Source organism: Oncorhynchus kisutch, linkage group LG16 (assembly GCF_002021735.2).
Source record: "Oncorhynchus kisutch isolate 150728-3 linkage group LG16, Okis_V2, whole genome shotgun sequence".
Taxonomy (NCBI): domain Eukaryota; kingdom Metazoa; phylum Chordata; class Actinopteri; order Salmoniformes; family Salmonidae; genus Oncorhynchus; species Oncorhynchus kisutch.
In genome coordinates this window covers 2,058,283-2,075,853 of record NC_034189.2, presented here as the reverse complement: position 1 = coordinate 2,075,853, position 17,571 = coordinate 2,058,283, and the positions used below count along the sequence as shown (strand labels likewise).

The following is a 17,571-nucleotide window of genomic DNA, read 5'->3' as shown; positions in this document are numbered from 1 at the left end:
TATATAGATATTAAACTATATAGATATTAAACTATATAGATATTAAACTATATAGATATTAAACTATATAGATATTAAACCATATAGATATTACACTATATAGATATTAAACTATATAGATATTCAAATATATAGATATTAAACCATATAGATATTAAACCATTTAGATATTACACTATATAGATATTAAACTATATAGATATTAAACTATACAGATGTTAAACATTATAGATATTACACCATACAGATATAAAAATTATACCTAGACATTGAACCATATATATTATAAACCATTTAGATAATATTAAACTCACAGTGTAGAAGACAGGTGTGTTCCATCTCAACGTGTCGATCACTAACTCTCTAAACTCTAGTGACTTGTAGCCTGTCCATCCCTCCACCCACCTCTCCTCTCTACCCATCTATACTTCCTCTTGAGAAGGACTGAGAGGTGTGAAAGATGTGTGTGACAGAATGAGGGGGCCTAGAGAGAAGAGAGACACAGAGAGAGGGAGAGAGAGAGAGAGAGAGAGAGAGAGAGAGAGAGAGAAAGAGAGAGAGAGAAAGAGAGAGAGAGAAAGAGAGAGAGATAGGAATAGAAAGAGATAGAGAGACACACAGTGAGAGGTGGAGAGAGAGAAATGTAGAAAAGGGGATATATAGAAGAGAGGGACAGAGAGAAGAGAGACAGACAGAGATGCACACGCTGTCTTGATCGCTGAATGCTCGGCTATGAAAAGCCAACTGACATTTACTCCTAAGGTGCTGACGGGTTCCACCCTCTACAACCACTGTTTATATTATTTGACCCTGCTGGTCATCTATGAATGTTTGAACAGCTTGAAAAATAAATCTGGCCTTCATGGCCATGTACTCTTATAATCTCCAACCAGTTCGGATATAAGAAGCTCCTCTGTCATCCACTCGTTACCTGTATTAATGGCACCTGTTTGAACTTGTTATCAGTATAAAAGACACCTGTCCACAACCTCAAACAGTCACACTCCAAACTCCACTATGGCCAAGACCAAAGAGCTGTCAAAGGACACCAGAAACAAAATTGTAGACATGCACCAGGCTTGGAAGACTGAATCTGCAATTGCTAAGCAGCTTGGTTTGAAGAAATCAACTGTGGAAGCAATTATTAGGAAATTGAAGACATACAAGACCACTGATAATCTCCCTCGATCTGGGGCTCCACGCAAGATCTCACCCCGTGGAGTCAAAATGATCACAAGAACAGTGAGCAAAAATCCCATTTTTTGCCCCACTGTAAATATGCATATTATCGACCAAAGCATAAATGTATTGTGTAACATGATGTCATATGATTGTCATCTGATGAAGATTATCAAAGGTTAGTGATTCATTTCATCTCTAATTCTGCGTTTCTGACTATCTTTGGCTGGGAAAAATGGCTGTGTTTTTTTAATTTTTTTTTGGTGGTGGTGGTGATCTAACATAAATATATTTTGTGTTTTCCCTGTAAAACATTTAAAAAATCGGACACGATGGGTAGATTAACAAGATGCTTATGTTTCATTTGCTGTAATGGACTTGTTAATGTGTGAAAGTTAAATATTTCTCAAAAATATTTTTGAATTTCCTGTGCTGCTAGCGACATAAGAAGTTAAGCATCAAATACATGGCAAGTAGCCCATTTGGCCTGTAGGCTACACTTGACAATAGGGCAAGTATATTATTGAATTAGATTTAAAAAATGGTGCGCCACCCTATGGGACTCCCATTTACGTCCGGTTGTGATACAGCCTGGAATTGAACCAGGATGTCTGTAGTGACGCCTCAAGCACTGATATGCAGAGCCACAGCTGCACCAAATTTTGCTTAATTAATTTGATTAATATTATGGTGTTTCTTTTCCAAGAAAAATCTAAAACAAAACCCTCTGTTAGGAAAATATGGCGCTGTACAACATTTCTGGTCGGGAGTAGGATACCTTACTAAGAGCAAAATAATTATTCTGCATTTTGAAAGAGTATTTTTATAATTATTTTATTAACAAAAGCAAAAAGATGTTGATGAAGAAATACTGTACAGTATATGCTTTATCCAACATTTAGTGGTTGCATGAGGTCACCCAAATGCACCTTAAACATTGTGATAATAAAGCATTTAAATCATATTGAAGATAGAAGCCTCCTGCATACAGTATGTTTATTGAGCTACTGTGCAGTCTGACATGTAAACATAGCCTACAGTACGTAGTAAACATGGTAACGTGCCTAATTCCTTACATAAGGGAGAGCAGGTCATGTCCAGACTTTATCTGTGATCTCATGTACTCATTAACTCTGTCTTCAATTATTTTTCTGGGTTGCATGGACAGAAACTTCTGAGACACAGTATTAATGATGAACATCCAGAGGTTCACTGGTAAGCCACATTTGCCTCAGGATCCATCTCAGTTGGTATTCTGTGCTCGTGGTCTCTCTCTTCGGTTACACATCCATGGAAGAGCAGAACAGCATAACAGTCCGGGCGGCCATTTCTGTGCCTGGTGAGCAGTTCGACAAGTTCTGTTGTCTGAAGAGGAATGGAAATGTCAGGGTGAACCAGCGACCTGACGATCTCGCCACATATGAGCAGAATGGTACTGCCCTGAGCCACCATTGATTACAGTGGCCTATGATAGAAATGGTAGATCAATTAATTAACTTCTTAAAGGATAGGGTGCATTATTTCTACTTTTTGATAAAAAGCGTGCAAAATGTCATCTTCCTGCTACTCATGCCAGGAATATAGTATATGCATATGATTAGTATGTGTGGATTGAAAACACTCTGAAGTTTCTAAAACTGGTTCAATCATGTCTGTGACTATAACATAACTTATGTAGCAGGCAAAACCCCAAGGAAAAACTGTTCAGAAAAAGAAAATAAATCCCTCTGGCAGTTCCCTGAATTATCTTTGTCAAGGGAAATTAGATAGCGCCCAGTTTACAGTTCCTACAACTTCCACAGGATGTCACCAGTCTTTGGAATTGGGTTGAAGTTTATCTTTGGTGAAACGAAGGAGAGGCACTTCCTGGCAGAGGTTACACTGTTCATAAGGTATGAAAGAGAGAAAATCGTGCATGTTTTGTTGACTTGCTGTTATTGAATACAGATCGCCCCGTCTTCAATTTGATCGATTATTAACATTTAAAAATACCTAAAGTTGGATTAAAAAAGTAGTTTGAAATATTTTGGCAAAGTTAATAGGCAACATTTGAAATGTTTTGTAATGACGTTGCGTTTTGGAAAGCTGTTTTTTTCCGGATCCAACCTGCTTTATAAATGGACATTTTGGGTATACATGGACGGAATTAAACGAAAAAAAGGACCAATTGTGATGTTTATGGGACATATTGGAGTGCCAACAAAGAAGCTTGTCAAAGGTAATGCATGTTTATTATTTTATTTCAACGTTTTGTGTAGTGCCTGCTACGCTAATTCTTTTGTTTACAACTGGATCAGCTGGTTCAGGGGGGTGCATGCTATCAGATAATAGCTTCTCATGCTTTTGTCGAAAAGCATTTTTAAAATCTGACATGTTGGCTGGATTCACAACGAGTGTAGCTTTAATTGAGTACCCTGCATGTGTGATTTAATGAAAGTTTGAGTTTTATCGCGTATTATTTGAATTTGGCGCTATGCATTTCCCGAGGCTATTGGCCACATGAGACGCTAGCGTCTCCATATCCCTAAGAGGCATTAAAAGTGACTCCAACACACAAATGCTGCGTACAGAAAGAATCTAGCAAAACTAACCGCTTTTCTTTGGGAACCATACATTATTTCGGTGCGGCCCATTGTCCAGCCCTTTGTCCACTGATCTCCACGGATGGTTGTCCGCATGGTTGTTTGCTCTGCAAAAACACATTCATGTTTTTAGCACACAATTATCGATTTATTACACAGTGTGCCTACACGTTGATAGGCTATATACATTTTTTAAAGAGTACAAGGACAGAGAGCTGTTTGGCATCAGAGAGCTGTTTGGCATCTGTGTTGGCTCTAAGACCATTTAACCCTTTAACTAAGGCGGTTTCTGTGCTGTGGTGATGCTATGGTCTGGTGGCTGACATTTAAACAGTATAACAATGATGTGCTGGTCTGGTGGCTGACATTTAAACAGTATAAATCAAATCAAATCAAATTTATTTATATAGCCCTTCGTACATCAGCTGATATCTAAAAGTGCTGTACAGAAACCCAGCCTAAAACCCCAAACAGCAAGCAATGCAGGTGTAGAAGCACATGATACTAAAAAGAGCCAAAGTCACCAAATGAAACTTCCTTACAACTGACAGCATTAGTAAAAATAGAGGCTGTTCAGAGCAGGAGATCTGTGGCTGTTTGAGGTTAGAGCTATTTGTGAACCACATCACCCCCCCACCCCTCCCCTTTGTTGACTGCTGCAGTACGGTCTATTTCAGTCTCTATGGGAACCTACGTATTCTGTATGATGTACATTCAGAGTTCTAAACACTTAAAACACCAGTCAAACACATGGTTGAATCAGTCATTATAAATGGACTGTATGTTGGGGTGTATAAATGTATCTAACAACACATTAACCTCTCTAGGGTAGGGGCAGCATTTGGAATTTTGGATGAAAAGCATGCCCAAATGAAACGGCCTGCTACTCGGGCCCAGAAGATATGATATGCATATAACTGGTAGATTGGATAGAAAACATTCTAAAGTTTCCAAAACTGTTAAAATACTGTGAGTATAACAGAACTGATTTAGCAGGCGAAAACCTGAGAAAAATCCATTCAGGAAGTAGTTTTTTTTGGTTTTGTAGTTTTCTATTCAATGCCATTACAGTATCCATTAACAAAGGACTCGCCTTCCACTAGAGGTCAACAGTCTTTAGAAATCATTTCAGGCTTGTATTCTTATAAATGAGGGAGTAAGACCAGTCTGAACGAGTGGACCCTAATGTGTCGAGTTTTTTCAGGCGCATGTTTACCTTTTATATTGACGACATTATTGTGTAGTTGAAATATTATAGATCATTTAGGCTAAAAAACATCCTGAGGATAAACATCATGGTGTTGGAGGTCTTCACTGTAGTAGACTGGATCAGCTCCTCTGTCCCTCACTCATCTCTCTCTCCTCTCTCTTTACCTAGTGACCCTGTTCATCAGAACGTCATGGTGGATGGAAAAAGATGCTCTCTTCAGCTGCGGTGAATAACCACAACCCTGTCAGTCCATCTCTTTCCTTCTGCTTTCTCTTATCTTCTCTCTCCCTCCTTCCGTTTTCACACCAACGGACATATCTTTAGACACTACAGCCTTGACCTCCATCAACAGCATCAGCAACAGAGAGGTGTGAAGTTTCAACGACAGAGTTAGAGTCAGTTTATCGTGTACTTCTCTTTAGATGCTGCAGCCTTGACCTCCAACAGTTAAACCACTGACTGGAACTATCGACAACAAGAGTTAGTTTATCATGAGAACGTACAGACACCACTGACTGGAACCAGCTGACAGTATCAGTTGTAAAGGCTTCATTACTATTAAGAAGGAAAGTTGTAGTGTTTTGTCCATGATGAATGATGTAAAGACTTCATTACTACTATCAGAAGGAAAGTTGTAGTGTTAAGCCCATTATTAATTATTTGTAAAGGCTTCAATGTGTTTTATATTGTAATTGTTTATGTCCAATTGGATATTTCTATTATTATTATTATCTATACTATAATATTTATTTATATATTTATATAATGTAATTGTGTGTGTTTATCTTGAGCAACACCAGTGTATGGTTTCCAACTTACCAAATTAAGCTTCCTTGACCCAGCGATTCTATGTGTTGTATCCTGATTTAACCACTAGATGGCAGTGCTCCGGTTTGTTGTATCCTGATTTAACCACTAGATGGCAGTGCTCCATGCGTTGTATCCTGATTTAACCACTAGATGGCAGTGCTCCATGTGTTGTATCTTGATTTAACCACTAGATGGCAGTGCTCCGTGTGTTGTATCCTGATCTGTCCACTAGATGGCAGTGCTCCATGTGTTTTATCCTGATCTGTCCACTATATGGCAGTGCTCCATGTGTTATATCCTGATCTGTCCAGTAGATGGCAGTGTTCCATGTGTTGTAATGGTGTAATACTGAACACTGTGATACATCTATTACATTCCCTGGCTGCAGACATGAATGAAACTTTAAAAAGAAGTTCTCCCTAACCACAGATCTAGGATCAGATTACTCTACCTACAATTTGGACGCCATGCTATCAAATCAAATTGTATTGGTCATATGTGCCGATTAAAACAGGTGTTGACCTTCACCGGGAAATGCTTACCTACAAGCCCCTAACCAACAATGTTAAGATAATATTTATGAAATAAACTAAAGTAAAAAATGTAATAAAATGTAACACAAAAAATTACATAACAATAAGGAGGCTATATAGCGTAAGGGAACTCCCCCTCAAATGTACAAAAATGAATGGGAAGTCATTGGCACCGTACGAAACATATACACGGTGTCCAATACCACTCAATTTGGCGTCGTTTCATTCAAAGTTGATTGCAAATGCCATATGGCAAATGCCAAGTGTAACACTCCAAAAATCCAACAGTGCGCTCTACCGTGATTTTTTGGGGGGGAAATTGTTTCGATTTTTTGGGGTCAATTACACATGTGTAAGTACTGTATGAATATACTTTTGTCAAAATGTATTATAATTTTTTTTCTTTTTTTACTTGTGCATAAGGCATATGTTTTGTCCATTTGCAATGTGATTTCATAGGAAGTCAAAAGTCACTTTTTTTTGGCCAAATGCCAAAAGTAATGTCCAAATGCAATATGAAAGATTTGAAAGTGCCAAATCAGGATTTTATGTCGTTTTGCCATGTACCATCAAGAATTTGACATGCTCAAAAATACTGCAGAAATGCTCAATTGAATGGCCTGATGAACTGGGGATGGTTGGGCAGTGATAGTGGTTCCTCTTCATCGCTCGTTGTGTTGACTTCATCATGTCCATTTGGTGATGCTTTTTCACTGTTGAATCATATTGCAAATGCACATGCATTTGCAATATGTTTCAATGGGCATTTACCATCAGGAATTTGTCATGCTCAAAAAATACTGCAGGAATACGAAATTGACTGGCCGGATGAACTCAGGATGGCCGGGCAGTGATTCTGGTTCCTCTCCATCGCTCGTTGGGGTTGATTTCAGAGTGTCACTTTGGTGATAGTACCTCACTGTTTAATTAATTAAACATGTTGCAAATGGACAAAAGTCAACCAGCAAGTCACCGTCCATCAGTCAATTACATTACCAAACTGATACACAAATTGACACCACACCCACTTTTTCCAACTCTTTTAGAAGCCAACTATCACATATTTCAGAGCTGTCCCAAAATTCACAACGCCTCCTGTTCAAACCATAATACAAACGTAAAACACATATTTACATTCTAGCTGCGGGTCCAGTTCTGACATTAAATGCAGGCCAAGCTGAGGCGACCCTGAATCCCAAGTTTCGGCTCGATTGGTCATTCGGTGCCCGAGCAAGACCTTAATTGGTGCTGAAAATCCACTTTTTTCCATGCCTTGCTACGGCTTCCTTGAATGAGTTATCAGACAGAAATGTTGGGGTCCGTCTCTGTGGGCCAAGGTAACGGTTTTCTAGGTGTGAAGGAGAGTCGGACCAAAATGCGGCGTGTAGATTACGATTTATGTTTAATGACAAACACACTAAACACAAACACTACAAAGTAATGAACGTAACGAAAACCGTAACAGCCTATACTTGTGTAAACTAACACAGAACAAGGACATCAGGACACTAAGGACAATCACCCACGAAACACTCAAAGAATATGGCTGCCTAAATATGGTTCCCAATCAGAGACAACGATAAACACCTGCCTCTGATTGAGAACCACTTCAGACAGCCATAGACTTAACTAGAACACCCCACTAAGCTACAATCCCAATACTAACACACCACATACAAAAACCCATGCCACACCCTGGCCTGACCAAATAAATGAAGATAAACACAAAATACTTCGACCAGGGCGTGACAGAACCGGTTGCAATGCACCTATTCTTGCGACTCTGGGACTTTTCTAAATGTCGTCATTTTTTGTGATGTAAAAATGAATTGAAGTTATTGCAAATGTACGAGGCTGTTTCTCAGTCTGAGAACCTTTTAGAACCACATAACTCGCCACACACTATCGACGTGAGGTCTAGAACAGGTTTATACAGTTGCAGAACTCTAGGTCTGACGGTTCTTTAATAGTTCGAACAAAGGTAACTATTGCAGGCACTGTCTGTCACTTCGCACCACACTATGTCCCTCCGACCAAGCTGTGTTTGTGTGTGAGTTTTTCTTAGAAATTTTATGGGAGACTGATTTACATTCATGAGCCTAATCACACATATGAAGTTTTAGAAAGATCAGACTTTTTTTTAACCCTTCGAAACAGCCCCTATGACACAATTTAAGGCACTTCTGGTTGACACAGGAAGCTGAAAGCTGAAAGTTAACATATATCCTCCTTTGGACTTATAGAATATTGAGTTTGAAGTATTTACGTTATTAAGAACTGACTTATTATTTCAGAAAATCACAGAAAATCACAGAAATTTCACAGAGCTCTTTTAAAAGATTCGTATGCAACTGGATCAGTAACTTTTTTTTTAAAACGCCTTTTTTGAACAATTTGACATTTTTTGTACTTTGATTTCTCTTAAATTACGGTAGATAAATGGATTGTTCTTTTTTTATTGACACCGTAGGTTCCTTTACTTTCACATGAAGCGGAATAATTATTGCTATATTTTCATTTATTTTACTTTTAATCCCAGAAAAATGGCCATAACTCAAAAACCGTTGAGGCCATCTTGTTCGGGGCCAACTGCCCATTATGCCAAACCTATACTCACCAAAGTTTCATCTTCAAAGTCTTTTCCGTTCAGGAGAAAAGGCCCTGTCGCGATTGGTTTTGTACATTTGCAATATATGCAATATTCCATTCACCCTCTTGTGGGATTTACCGGGACAGCGGAAAAATGACCAAAATTTGAATATTTTATAAAACGGAAACCGAAAGTCAGAGAGATTTCGTTTGATGACTTCCTGGAAGATCCGGCCCTACGCCGTCCGTGAATTTTAGAAACGTTGTTGGAAGTCTAGTAAGGGACCGTACATTTGCAATATGGACTTTCTCACTAACCATAAATGTCAAAAGTCAAAATGAAAGTCAAAATGTCCCCTTAAGGTATGGGGGTGCTGGTACCGAGTCAATATGTGGGGATACAGGTTAGACCAGGTCATTTATACTGTAGGTAGGGGTAAAGTGACTATGATATATAGATAATAAACAGTAGTACAGGTTAGACCAGGTGATTTATACTGTAGGTAGGGGTAAAGAGACTATGATATATAGATAATAAACAGTAGTACAGGTTAGACCAGGTCATTTATACTGTAGGTAGGGGTAAAGAGACTATGCATAGATAATAAACAGTAGTACAGGTTAGACCAGGTCATTTATACTGTAGGTAGGGGTAAAGAGACTATGATATATAGATAATAAACAGTAGTACAGGTTAGACCAGGTCATTTATACTGTAGGTAGGGATAAAGAGACTATGATATATAGATAATAAACAGTAGTACAGGTTAGACCAGGTCATTTATACTGTAGGTAGGGATAAAGAGACTATGATATAGATAATAAACAGTAGTACAGGTTAGACCAGGTCATTTATGGGCATGTTATAATGCAGCATTTTAAATGTCCAGGATAATATACAGTGGTACAGGTTAGACCAGGTCATTTATGGGCATGTTATAATGCAGCATTTTAAATGTCCAGGATAATATACAGTGGTACAGGTTAGACCAGGTCATTTATGGGCATGTTATAATGCAGCAATGCGATCATGAGGCCTGATTCACACAATCTCCTCTGAAAGGTTGATGTTCAGATGTGTCTGTTATTTGAACTCTGTGAAGCATTTATTTGGGCCGCAATCTGAGGTGCAGTTGACTCTAATTAATGTGTCCTCTTCAGCTGTAGAGAGCCAATTTCTTGAAATTGTACAGATTGACGGACCTTCATATCTTACTTTCTCTTTGCTTATTTGAGCTGCCTTGGACTTTATTTTTTCAATTTCTCCTAAAATGACATACCCAAATCTTACTGCCTGTATCTCAGGCCCTGAAGCAAGGACATGCATATTATTGATACCATTTGAATGGAAACCCTTTGAAGTTTGTGGAAATGTGAAGGAGAAAATAACACATTAGATCTGTTTTTTTAGTTTCATAATGGCAAGATAAAGGCCATTATATGACTTAGGACTAAAGAAACAATTCAGGTTTTGGCCACTAGATGGCAGCAGTGTATGTGCAACGTTTAAGACTGATCAAATGAACCGTTGCATTTACGTTCAAAATTTTGTTTCAAGTCTGCCCAAATGTGCCTAATTACTCAATATATACATTTCCAAGTACATAACTGTGCACTCTCAATAGCATTGTATGTTTTCACTGCAATAGCTACTGTAAATTGGACAGTGCAGTTGTCTTTGTCCTGGATAATGTTCTTGTTACCTCATGCTAATCATATTAGCGCACATTAGCTCAACTGCCCGTTGGGGGGACGCCGACACCGTAGAGGATAGTATGGACTTGGTATTTTACCAAATAGGGCCATATTCTGTATTCCACCCCTACATTGTCACAACTCAACTGATTCGCTAAAACGCATTAATAAGCAAATAAATTCCACAAATTAACTTTTAACAAGGCATACCTGTTAATTTAAATGCATTTCAGGTGACTACCTCATGAAGCTGGTTGAAAGAATGCCAAGAATGTGCAAAGCTGTCATCAAGGCAAAGGGTCTGTCATGACGTTGAGGTTTATGACCCCCAATAAATACCTTTCCCCCTTTTCTCTACACTCTACAGAATGGACTCATGGAAATCCCTTTGATAACATAGAGAGAGTATGGTAACATCAAAAGGTTGGGGACAGGTACAATATTTCTGCAATACAACCAGTTGAACGTATCCGTCGGTACTAAAATAATTTGATGTCAGATTCACATGGAATTGTTGTGCAATTTAAATATTTAAATATGAAACTATTTGTGAAAAGATTAAACGTAATTTTAGCTTCTAAATGAGAGATTTGTTTTCATAAGTAAACTCAGTGCTCACTCAGTGGCCACGCCCAAGTGAATAGACATTGGTTGAGAACTATGAAACATGCTCTTCTTTCCCCCAGTACAAAAGCCTGTTGCCGGAAGTCAACCTCCGTTCCCGACGACGTGAGGACTGGTGTCCATACGTTTAAAAGGGCTAATTTCAATGTGGAGGTGATGATCACCACGCAGGAAGGATGAATTTCTACTAGACCAGCCAGAATTCAGCGCTAGTTGATTATGGCAAAATGGTATGAACTTTGAACTCTTATTCACTTAAGACGAAGTGATACATCCTAGAAGTCTAGATATCAGCTGCAGCTGTAAACATCCGTGGCCTAGGAGAGGAAAGACAATCTCTTCAGAACAAAAGGGTACAACGTATTCGCCCTACAACGGCCATAAATATTCTTCAAAGTACAGGGCGATCTCTACTGGGCAAACCAGTCTTCAGTCTTCGACCTATCTATCGAAGTGCAACTCAGTGTAAATATATATCTTGCATTTTCCTTTTCCGAATGGGCAGGTATTATAATGCATAAGATTCTGTATTTATGATAGCATAGCTTCTTAAGGTCCGATAGAGACCCAATTCCTTTGTCCTTCAGTCTTCCCGCTCTTTCATTCAAACCCCCTTTCGTCCGCTAGGGACTTTTTCTTTTATGAAATGATTAGTAATCGATGTATGATCCATCCTGTGTATATGTAATTCTGTGTCATTATTTTGGTATTTAGTAAATAAATAATTAAGCCAATCTTTGCAATGCTGAATCAACTTGTTAGCCAGGGTTCGTGAAGATAACCAAGAATTTTACAGCGTTCAGACGACACTGAATAATAATTAATTCATTAATTAAAACTTCTTAAAACCTCTTAAAGAGGCTGCGAATTTTCGCAGCTTTTTGTTAAAAATCGCGCAACATTTCAGCGTCCTGCTACTCATGCCAGGAATATAGTATATGCATATGATAAGTGTGTGTGTATAGAAAACACTCTGAAGTCTCTAAAACTGGTTAAATCGTGTCTGTGGCTATAACATAACGTGTTTAGGAGTCAAAATCCTTCGAAAAACTGTTAATAATAATATCCATCCGCCAGTCAATGTATTGTCTAAGGCTGAAGAAAATACATGGGGATCCCCTGTAAATGCCTACAGCTTCCACACGATATCGCCAGTGCTGGCATTTTGGGGCTGCTTTATCCTTGGTTTGGTGACGTGTAGGCACTTCCTTTCTTGGGGCTCACCACAGGATGTTATGAAAGTGAAAACATGGAGTATGATTTCAAGACTTGCTGCTATCGAATACAGATCGCCCCGTGATCAATGTAATAGATTATTAACGTTTATTAATACCTAAAGATGGTTTAGAAAAGTAATTTGAAGTGATTTGTAAAAGTATATAGGCAACTTTTGTAATTTTAAAAAGTGACGTTGCGTCTTGTAAAGGGGCATTTTTCTGGATCAGACCGGTCTTCAGCAAATCACATTTTGGGTATACAATGATGGATTTAATCGGGAAAAAGACCCAATTGTGATGTTTATGTGACATATAGGAGTGCCAAGAAAGAAGCTCGTCAAAGGTAATGAATGTTTTATATTTTATTTCTGCGTTTTGGGTAGCGCCGGCTACCACAAAATCTGTTGTTTTGTTGACGGTCTGGTGTTCGGGGTGTTGCATGCTATCAGATAATAGCTTCTCATGCTTTCGCCGAAAAGCATTTTACAAATCTGACTTGGTGGCTAGATTCACAACGAGTGTAGCTTTAATTCAGTACCTTGTATGTGTGTTTTAATGAAAGTTTGAGTTTTATCGAAAACTTTCGGTGGCGCTCTAAAATTTCCGCTGATTTGATCCCGCCACAGGGACCTCGTCCATAAGAAGTTGTTAATTAAGGCTAGGTGTCCCGCTAGTGAGATCAAAGTTGACAATATCCGGTGAAATTGGAGGGCGAACAATTCAAATGAATAATCGTAATATTAAACATTCATGAACATACAAGTATCTTATATCATTTAAAAGCTTAAATTCTTGTTAATCTAATTGTGTTGTCAGATTTACAGTAGGCTTTACAGCAAAAGCATACCATGATTGTCTGAGGACAGCGCCCCACATCTCTCACGCTCGCTATCCTCAAACTCCCTGTCACACATCGACCAAGGCGTGCATGTAGTTCCACATCTTTTAATGAAAGTGAAACCGAAACTACCAAGAAACAAACAGGTAAACAGCAGAGGTGCACACAAACACACACGGAAAATAATTATTCACAAAACACAGGTGGGAATAGGCTTCCTAAGTATGGTTCTCAATCAGAGACAACGATAGACAGCTGCCTCTGATTGAGAACCACACCCGGCCAAACACATAGAAATAGAAAATCATAGAACATAGAACAGACTGCCCACCCAAATCACACCCTGACCAAACCAAAATAGAGACATAAAACGCTCTCCACAGTCAGGGCGTGACAACATCACCATATTTTTCAAACAGCACAGGTGTCACCAAATCAAAAATAGCGGTTAAATAAATTACTTATTTTTGAAAATCTTCCTCTTTTTTTTTTCCTAGGGTCCCAGCTATGAACACTGGGTTCCAGCTATGAACACTGGGTCCCAGCTATGAACACTGGGTCCCAGCTATTTGTTAGATAAAATCCTTCTTTATATCCAAAAAAGTCAGTTTAGTTGGTGCCATCGATTTCAGTAATCCACTCGTTCAACATGCAGACAAAGGAATCCAAAACGCTACCGCTAAACTTCGTACAAACAAGTAAAACGACGTTTCTATTTAATCAGGATTTTTCTTAGTTCCTAGAAAGCACCGTAAATCCAGAGAAGAAGAAACAAGAACAAGAACCGCCGCGCCACCTCCAAAAATGTATTGTATGCTGCTGCATAATGATGTAATATGCCAGGTAGATATGTAGCTGTAGCTAAGAAAGTAATACTAAGGGTATGTTGTCTAGTAGCCCATGTGCCTCACCCTAATAATTTGGTCCCTTTCTCCTTCATACACGTCAAATAACACAATTTGACATGTGCCTCACCCTAATCCTAATCCTCGTGAGTATTAGCTAGGTAGCCACTTGTTGTTCGCCGTTTGGAAATGAACTTCAGTTAATGAAAATAAATTGCTAGCCAGCTAAATAAGCCTGTTGTCCAAAGCTAACGTTATAAGCAGCCAGCTAGCTTCATGAAGCTCGACCGGACCGGGTTATGTGTTGTAGAGGAAGCCACAATAAGGATTAGGCACTATTGAATTATTCCTGAATCTTTTGATCAGTATCATGCAGCAACATAAAAGTAGTAGAGGGAACCTGAAATGGAGCATTTAGAAGATGCTCAAGGCCCTAGGGGCTGTAGGGGGAACCTGGAATGGAACATTTAGAAGATACTCAAGGCCCTGGGGGATGTAGGGGGAACCTGGAAAGGAGCATTTAGAAGATACTCAAGGCCCTGGGGGGTGTAGGGGGAACCTGGAATGGATCATTTAGAAGGTACTCAAGGCCCTGGAGGCTGTAGGGGAACCTGGAATGGATCATTTAGAAGATACTCAAGGCCCTGGAGGCTGTAGGGGGAACCTGGAATGGAGTATTCAGAACAAATTCAAAAACAGGATACATGATTGAGGAAAGTAATTTATTTAATTCTACATACATACATAATTCTACATAATTCTACGAAGACAAAAGCAAAATCTTACCTAGATCATTAATTTTAAAATAATGGTTTTGCACAAAACAAGTGTAAGGTCCTGGGTGTCGTGAGGGTGAAAGCAGAGAGTTCAATAAAGTGTTCCTTTAATGCACACACACCACCCCACTTTCGGGTTCTTAAACCAAATGCCCCAGACACAGGGAATGAAAACAGTCTAGCATAACTACACGAACACGTACATCTATAGCAAACACCAGGGTTACAATAATCCCGCACAAAGAACCAGGCGGGCCGGCTGACTAATAAAGCCTCACTAAGCCTCACAGTTGATCTGTATAGACATGAAAAGTGAAGGCATTTACAATGTATCAACCATAATGCTATACAGTATATGACCAGTATATGACTGATGTTAAAGGACAGCTGCTGAATGAATAATACAACACACATTATATTGAAACACATTCCAATCAGAATAATACATGTATCAGTTAATAGATCACATTTGATCAAATGCCACTATTGTTCCAGCAGGTGGAGCTACAATGTAACAGCATACAGCATTGTGACTCACAGTTCTATATTAGAATTCCATGAGTTCCATTCTGATGGTTGTTATGGTGATCAGGTGTTCTCATCCTCACTCTTCTTCAACACGATCACCTGTTCAACACAGAAGTAGTTCATCAGTGTGGCCATGTATTTACTTATCCAATATAGAACCACTTAGAAATGTAAATCATATCAGATGATTTACTAGTCAGTACTGTGCTACTTAGAATCATATCAAATGATTTCCAATGATGCTCCAGTTTATGTCCAGCTCTCCCTTATCAATACCAGGGCTATTTACTCCTTATCAATACCAGGGTTATTTACCATTTATCAATACCAGGTCTATTTACGAAATATCAGTACCTGGGCTACAGTACCAGTACCACCAATATTAGCTAATTATCAATACCTGGGCTATTTACTGCTCATCAATATCCAGGATATTTACTCCTCATCAATACACAGGATATTTACTCCTCATCAATACACAGGATATTTACTCCTTATCAATACCTGGGCTATTTAATCCTCATAAATATCCAGGATATTGACTCCTCATCAATTCCTGGGATATTTACTCCTTATCAATACCAGGGTTATTTACTATTTATCAATACCAGGGATATCTACTCCTTATCAATACCCAGGCTATTTGCTATTTATCAATACCAGGTCTATTTACTCCTTATCAATACCCAGGATATTTACTACTTAGCAATACCTGGGCTATTTTCTCCTCTTACTTCTACAAAGAGGTAACATAATACAATACACCCTGTTTTCAGAATACCATATGGTGGTAGTTGACTCTAATCCATCCTACTTTCTACTTCTACTAAGAGGTAATATAATATAGTTCACACTGTGTTCAGAATACCATATGGTGGTAGTTGACTCTAATCCATCCTACTTTCTACTTCTACTAAGAGGTAATATAATATAGTTCACACTGTGTTCAGAATACCATATTGTGGTAGTTGACTCTAAACCATCCTACCTTCTACTAAGAGGTAATATAATATAGTTCACACTGTGTTCAGAATACCATATTGTGGTAGTTGACTCTAATCCATCCTACTTTCTACTTCTACTAAGAGGTAACATAATATAGTACACACTGTGGACAGAATACCATATTGTGACCCTGCAGCTGTTGTGTTGTAAGGTAGAAACTCACCTAATTGGTCTTGGTGTGTCTTCCTGGGTACTCTGGTTTACCCTAAACAGACAGTTCAACACTTTACAACATGGTTCAATCAGAGCTACAGTTATCAACACTTTACAACATGGTTCAATCAGAGCTACAGTTATCAACACTTTAAACATGGTTCAATCAGAGCTACAGTTATCAACACTTTAAACATGGTTCAATCAGAGATACAGTTATCAACACATTACAACATGGTTCAATCAGAGATACAGTTATCAACACTTTACAACATGGTTCAATCAGAGATACAGTTATCAACACTTTAAACATGGTTCAATCAGAGATACAGTTATCAACACATTACAACATGGTTCAATCAGAGATACAGTTATCAACACTTTACAACATGGTTCAATCAGAGATACAGTTATCAACACTTTACAACATGGTTCAATCAGAGATACAGTTATCAACACTTTACAACATGGTTCAATCAGAGATACAGTTAGCAACACTTTACAACATGGTTCAATCAGAGCTACAGTTATCAACACATTACAACATGGCTCAATCAGAGATACAGTTATCAACACATTACAACATGGTTCAATCAGAGCTACAGTTATCAACACATTACAACATGGTTCAATCAGAGATACAGTTATCAGCACTTTACAACATGGTTCAATCAGAGATACAGTTATCAACACTTTACAACATCAGACATTTAGAAAATCAGAGCTATCACTGTCAACAGTTTACATTAATTATCAACAGACAGTATTGGCAATTTTTGGGGAATGAATACAGTTATCAACACTTTACAACATGGTTCAATCTGTAAGGATGAGAAGCAGGTACAGGGAGTGAACATTTAATGAATAACGGAAAAGGACAGGACAGCTTCCGGGCAGGATGACTTTAAAACCTCTTAGAGCTCCCCCCCTACTTTTTTCAATTTCCGCCTGAAGACATACCCAAATCTAACAGCCTGTAGCTCAGGC

The 17,571-nt window shown here is 38.6% G+C and overlaps 1 protein-coding gene and 1 long non-coding RNA gene across 4 annotated transcripts in view; both read right to left on the bottom strand.

Annotated features, from left to right (window-relative positions):
• The window catches only part of LOC116353896 (Fc receptor-like protein 5), a 40,128-nt gene extending 39,652 nt beyond the window's left edge, over nt 1–476 (bottom strand). For all 3 annotated transcript variants that reach the window (XR_004203260.1, XM_031791554.1, XM_031791555.1), the window contains exon 1: nt 315–476. Coding sequence is in view for 2 of the 3 variants with exons in the window: in XM_031791554.1 (XP_031647414.1) it covers nt 315–339 (25 nt within the window). In the remaining variant the exon portion in view is untranslated. The remainder of the gene's footprint in view (nt 1–314) is intronic.
• A 14,354-nt stretch (nt 477–14,830) lies between these two features.
• On the bottom strand, nt 14,831–16,746 carry LOC109877092 (uncharacterized). The gene is made up of 2 exons (XR_002253126.2): nt 16,595–16,746; nt 14,831–15,525 (listed from the first exon to the last, which is right to left on the bottom strand). It is a non-coding gene; the product is annotated as an uncharacterized LOC109877092 (long non-coding RNA).
• Between the last annotated feature and the right edge of the window lie 825 nt (nt 16,747–17,571).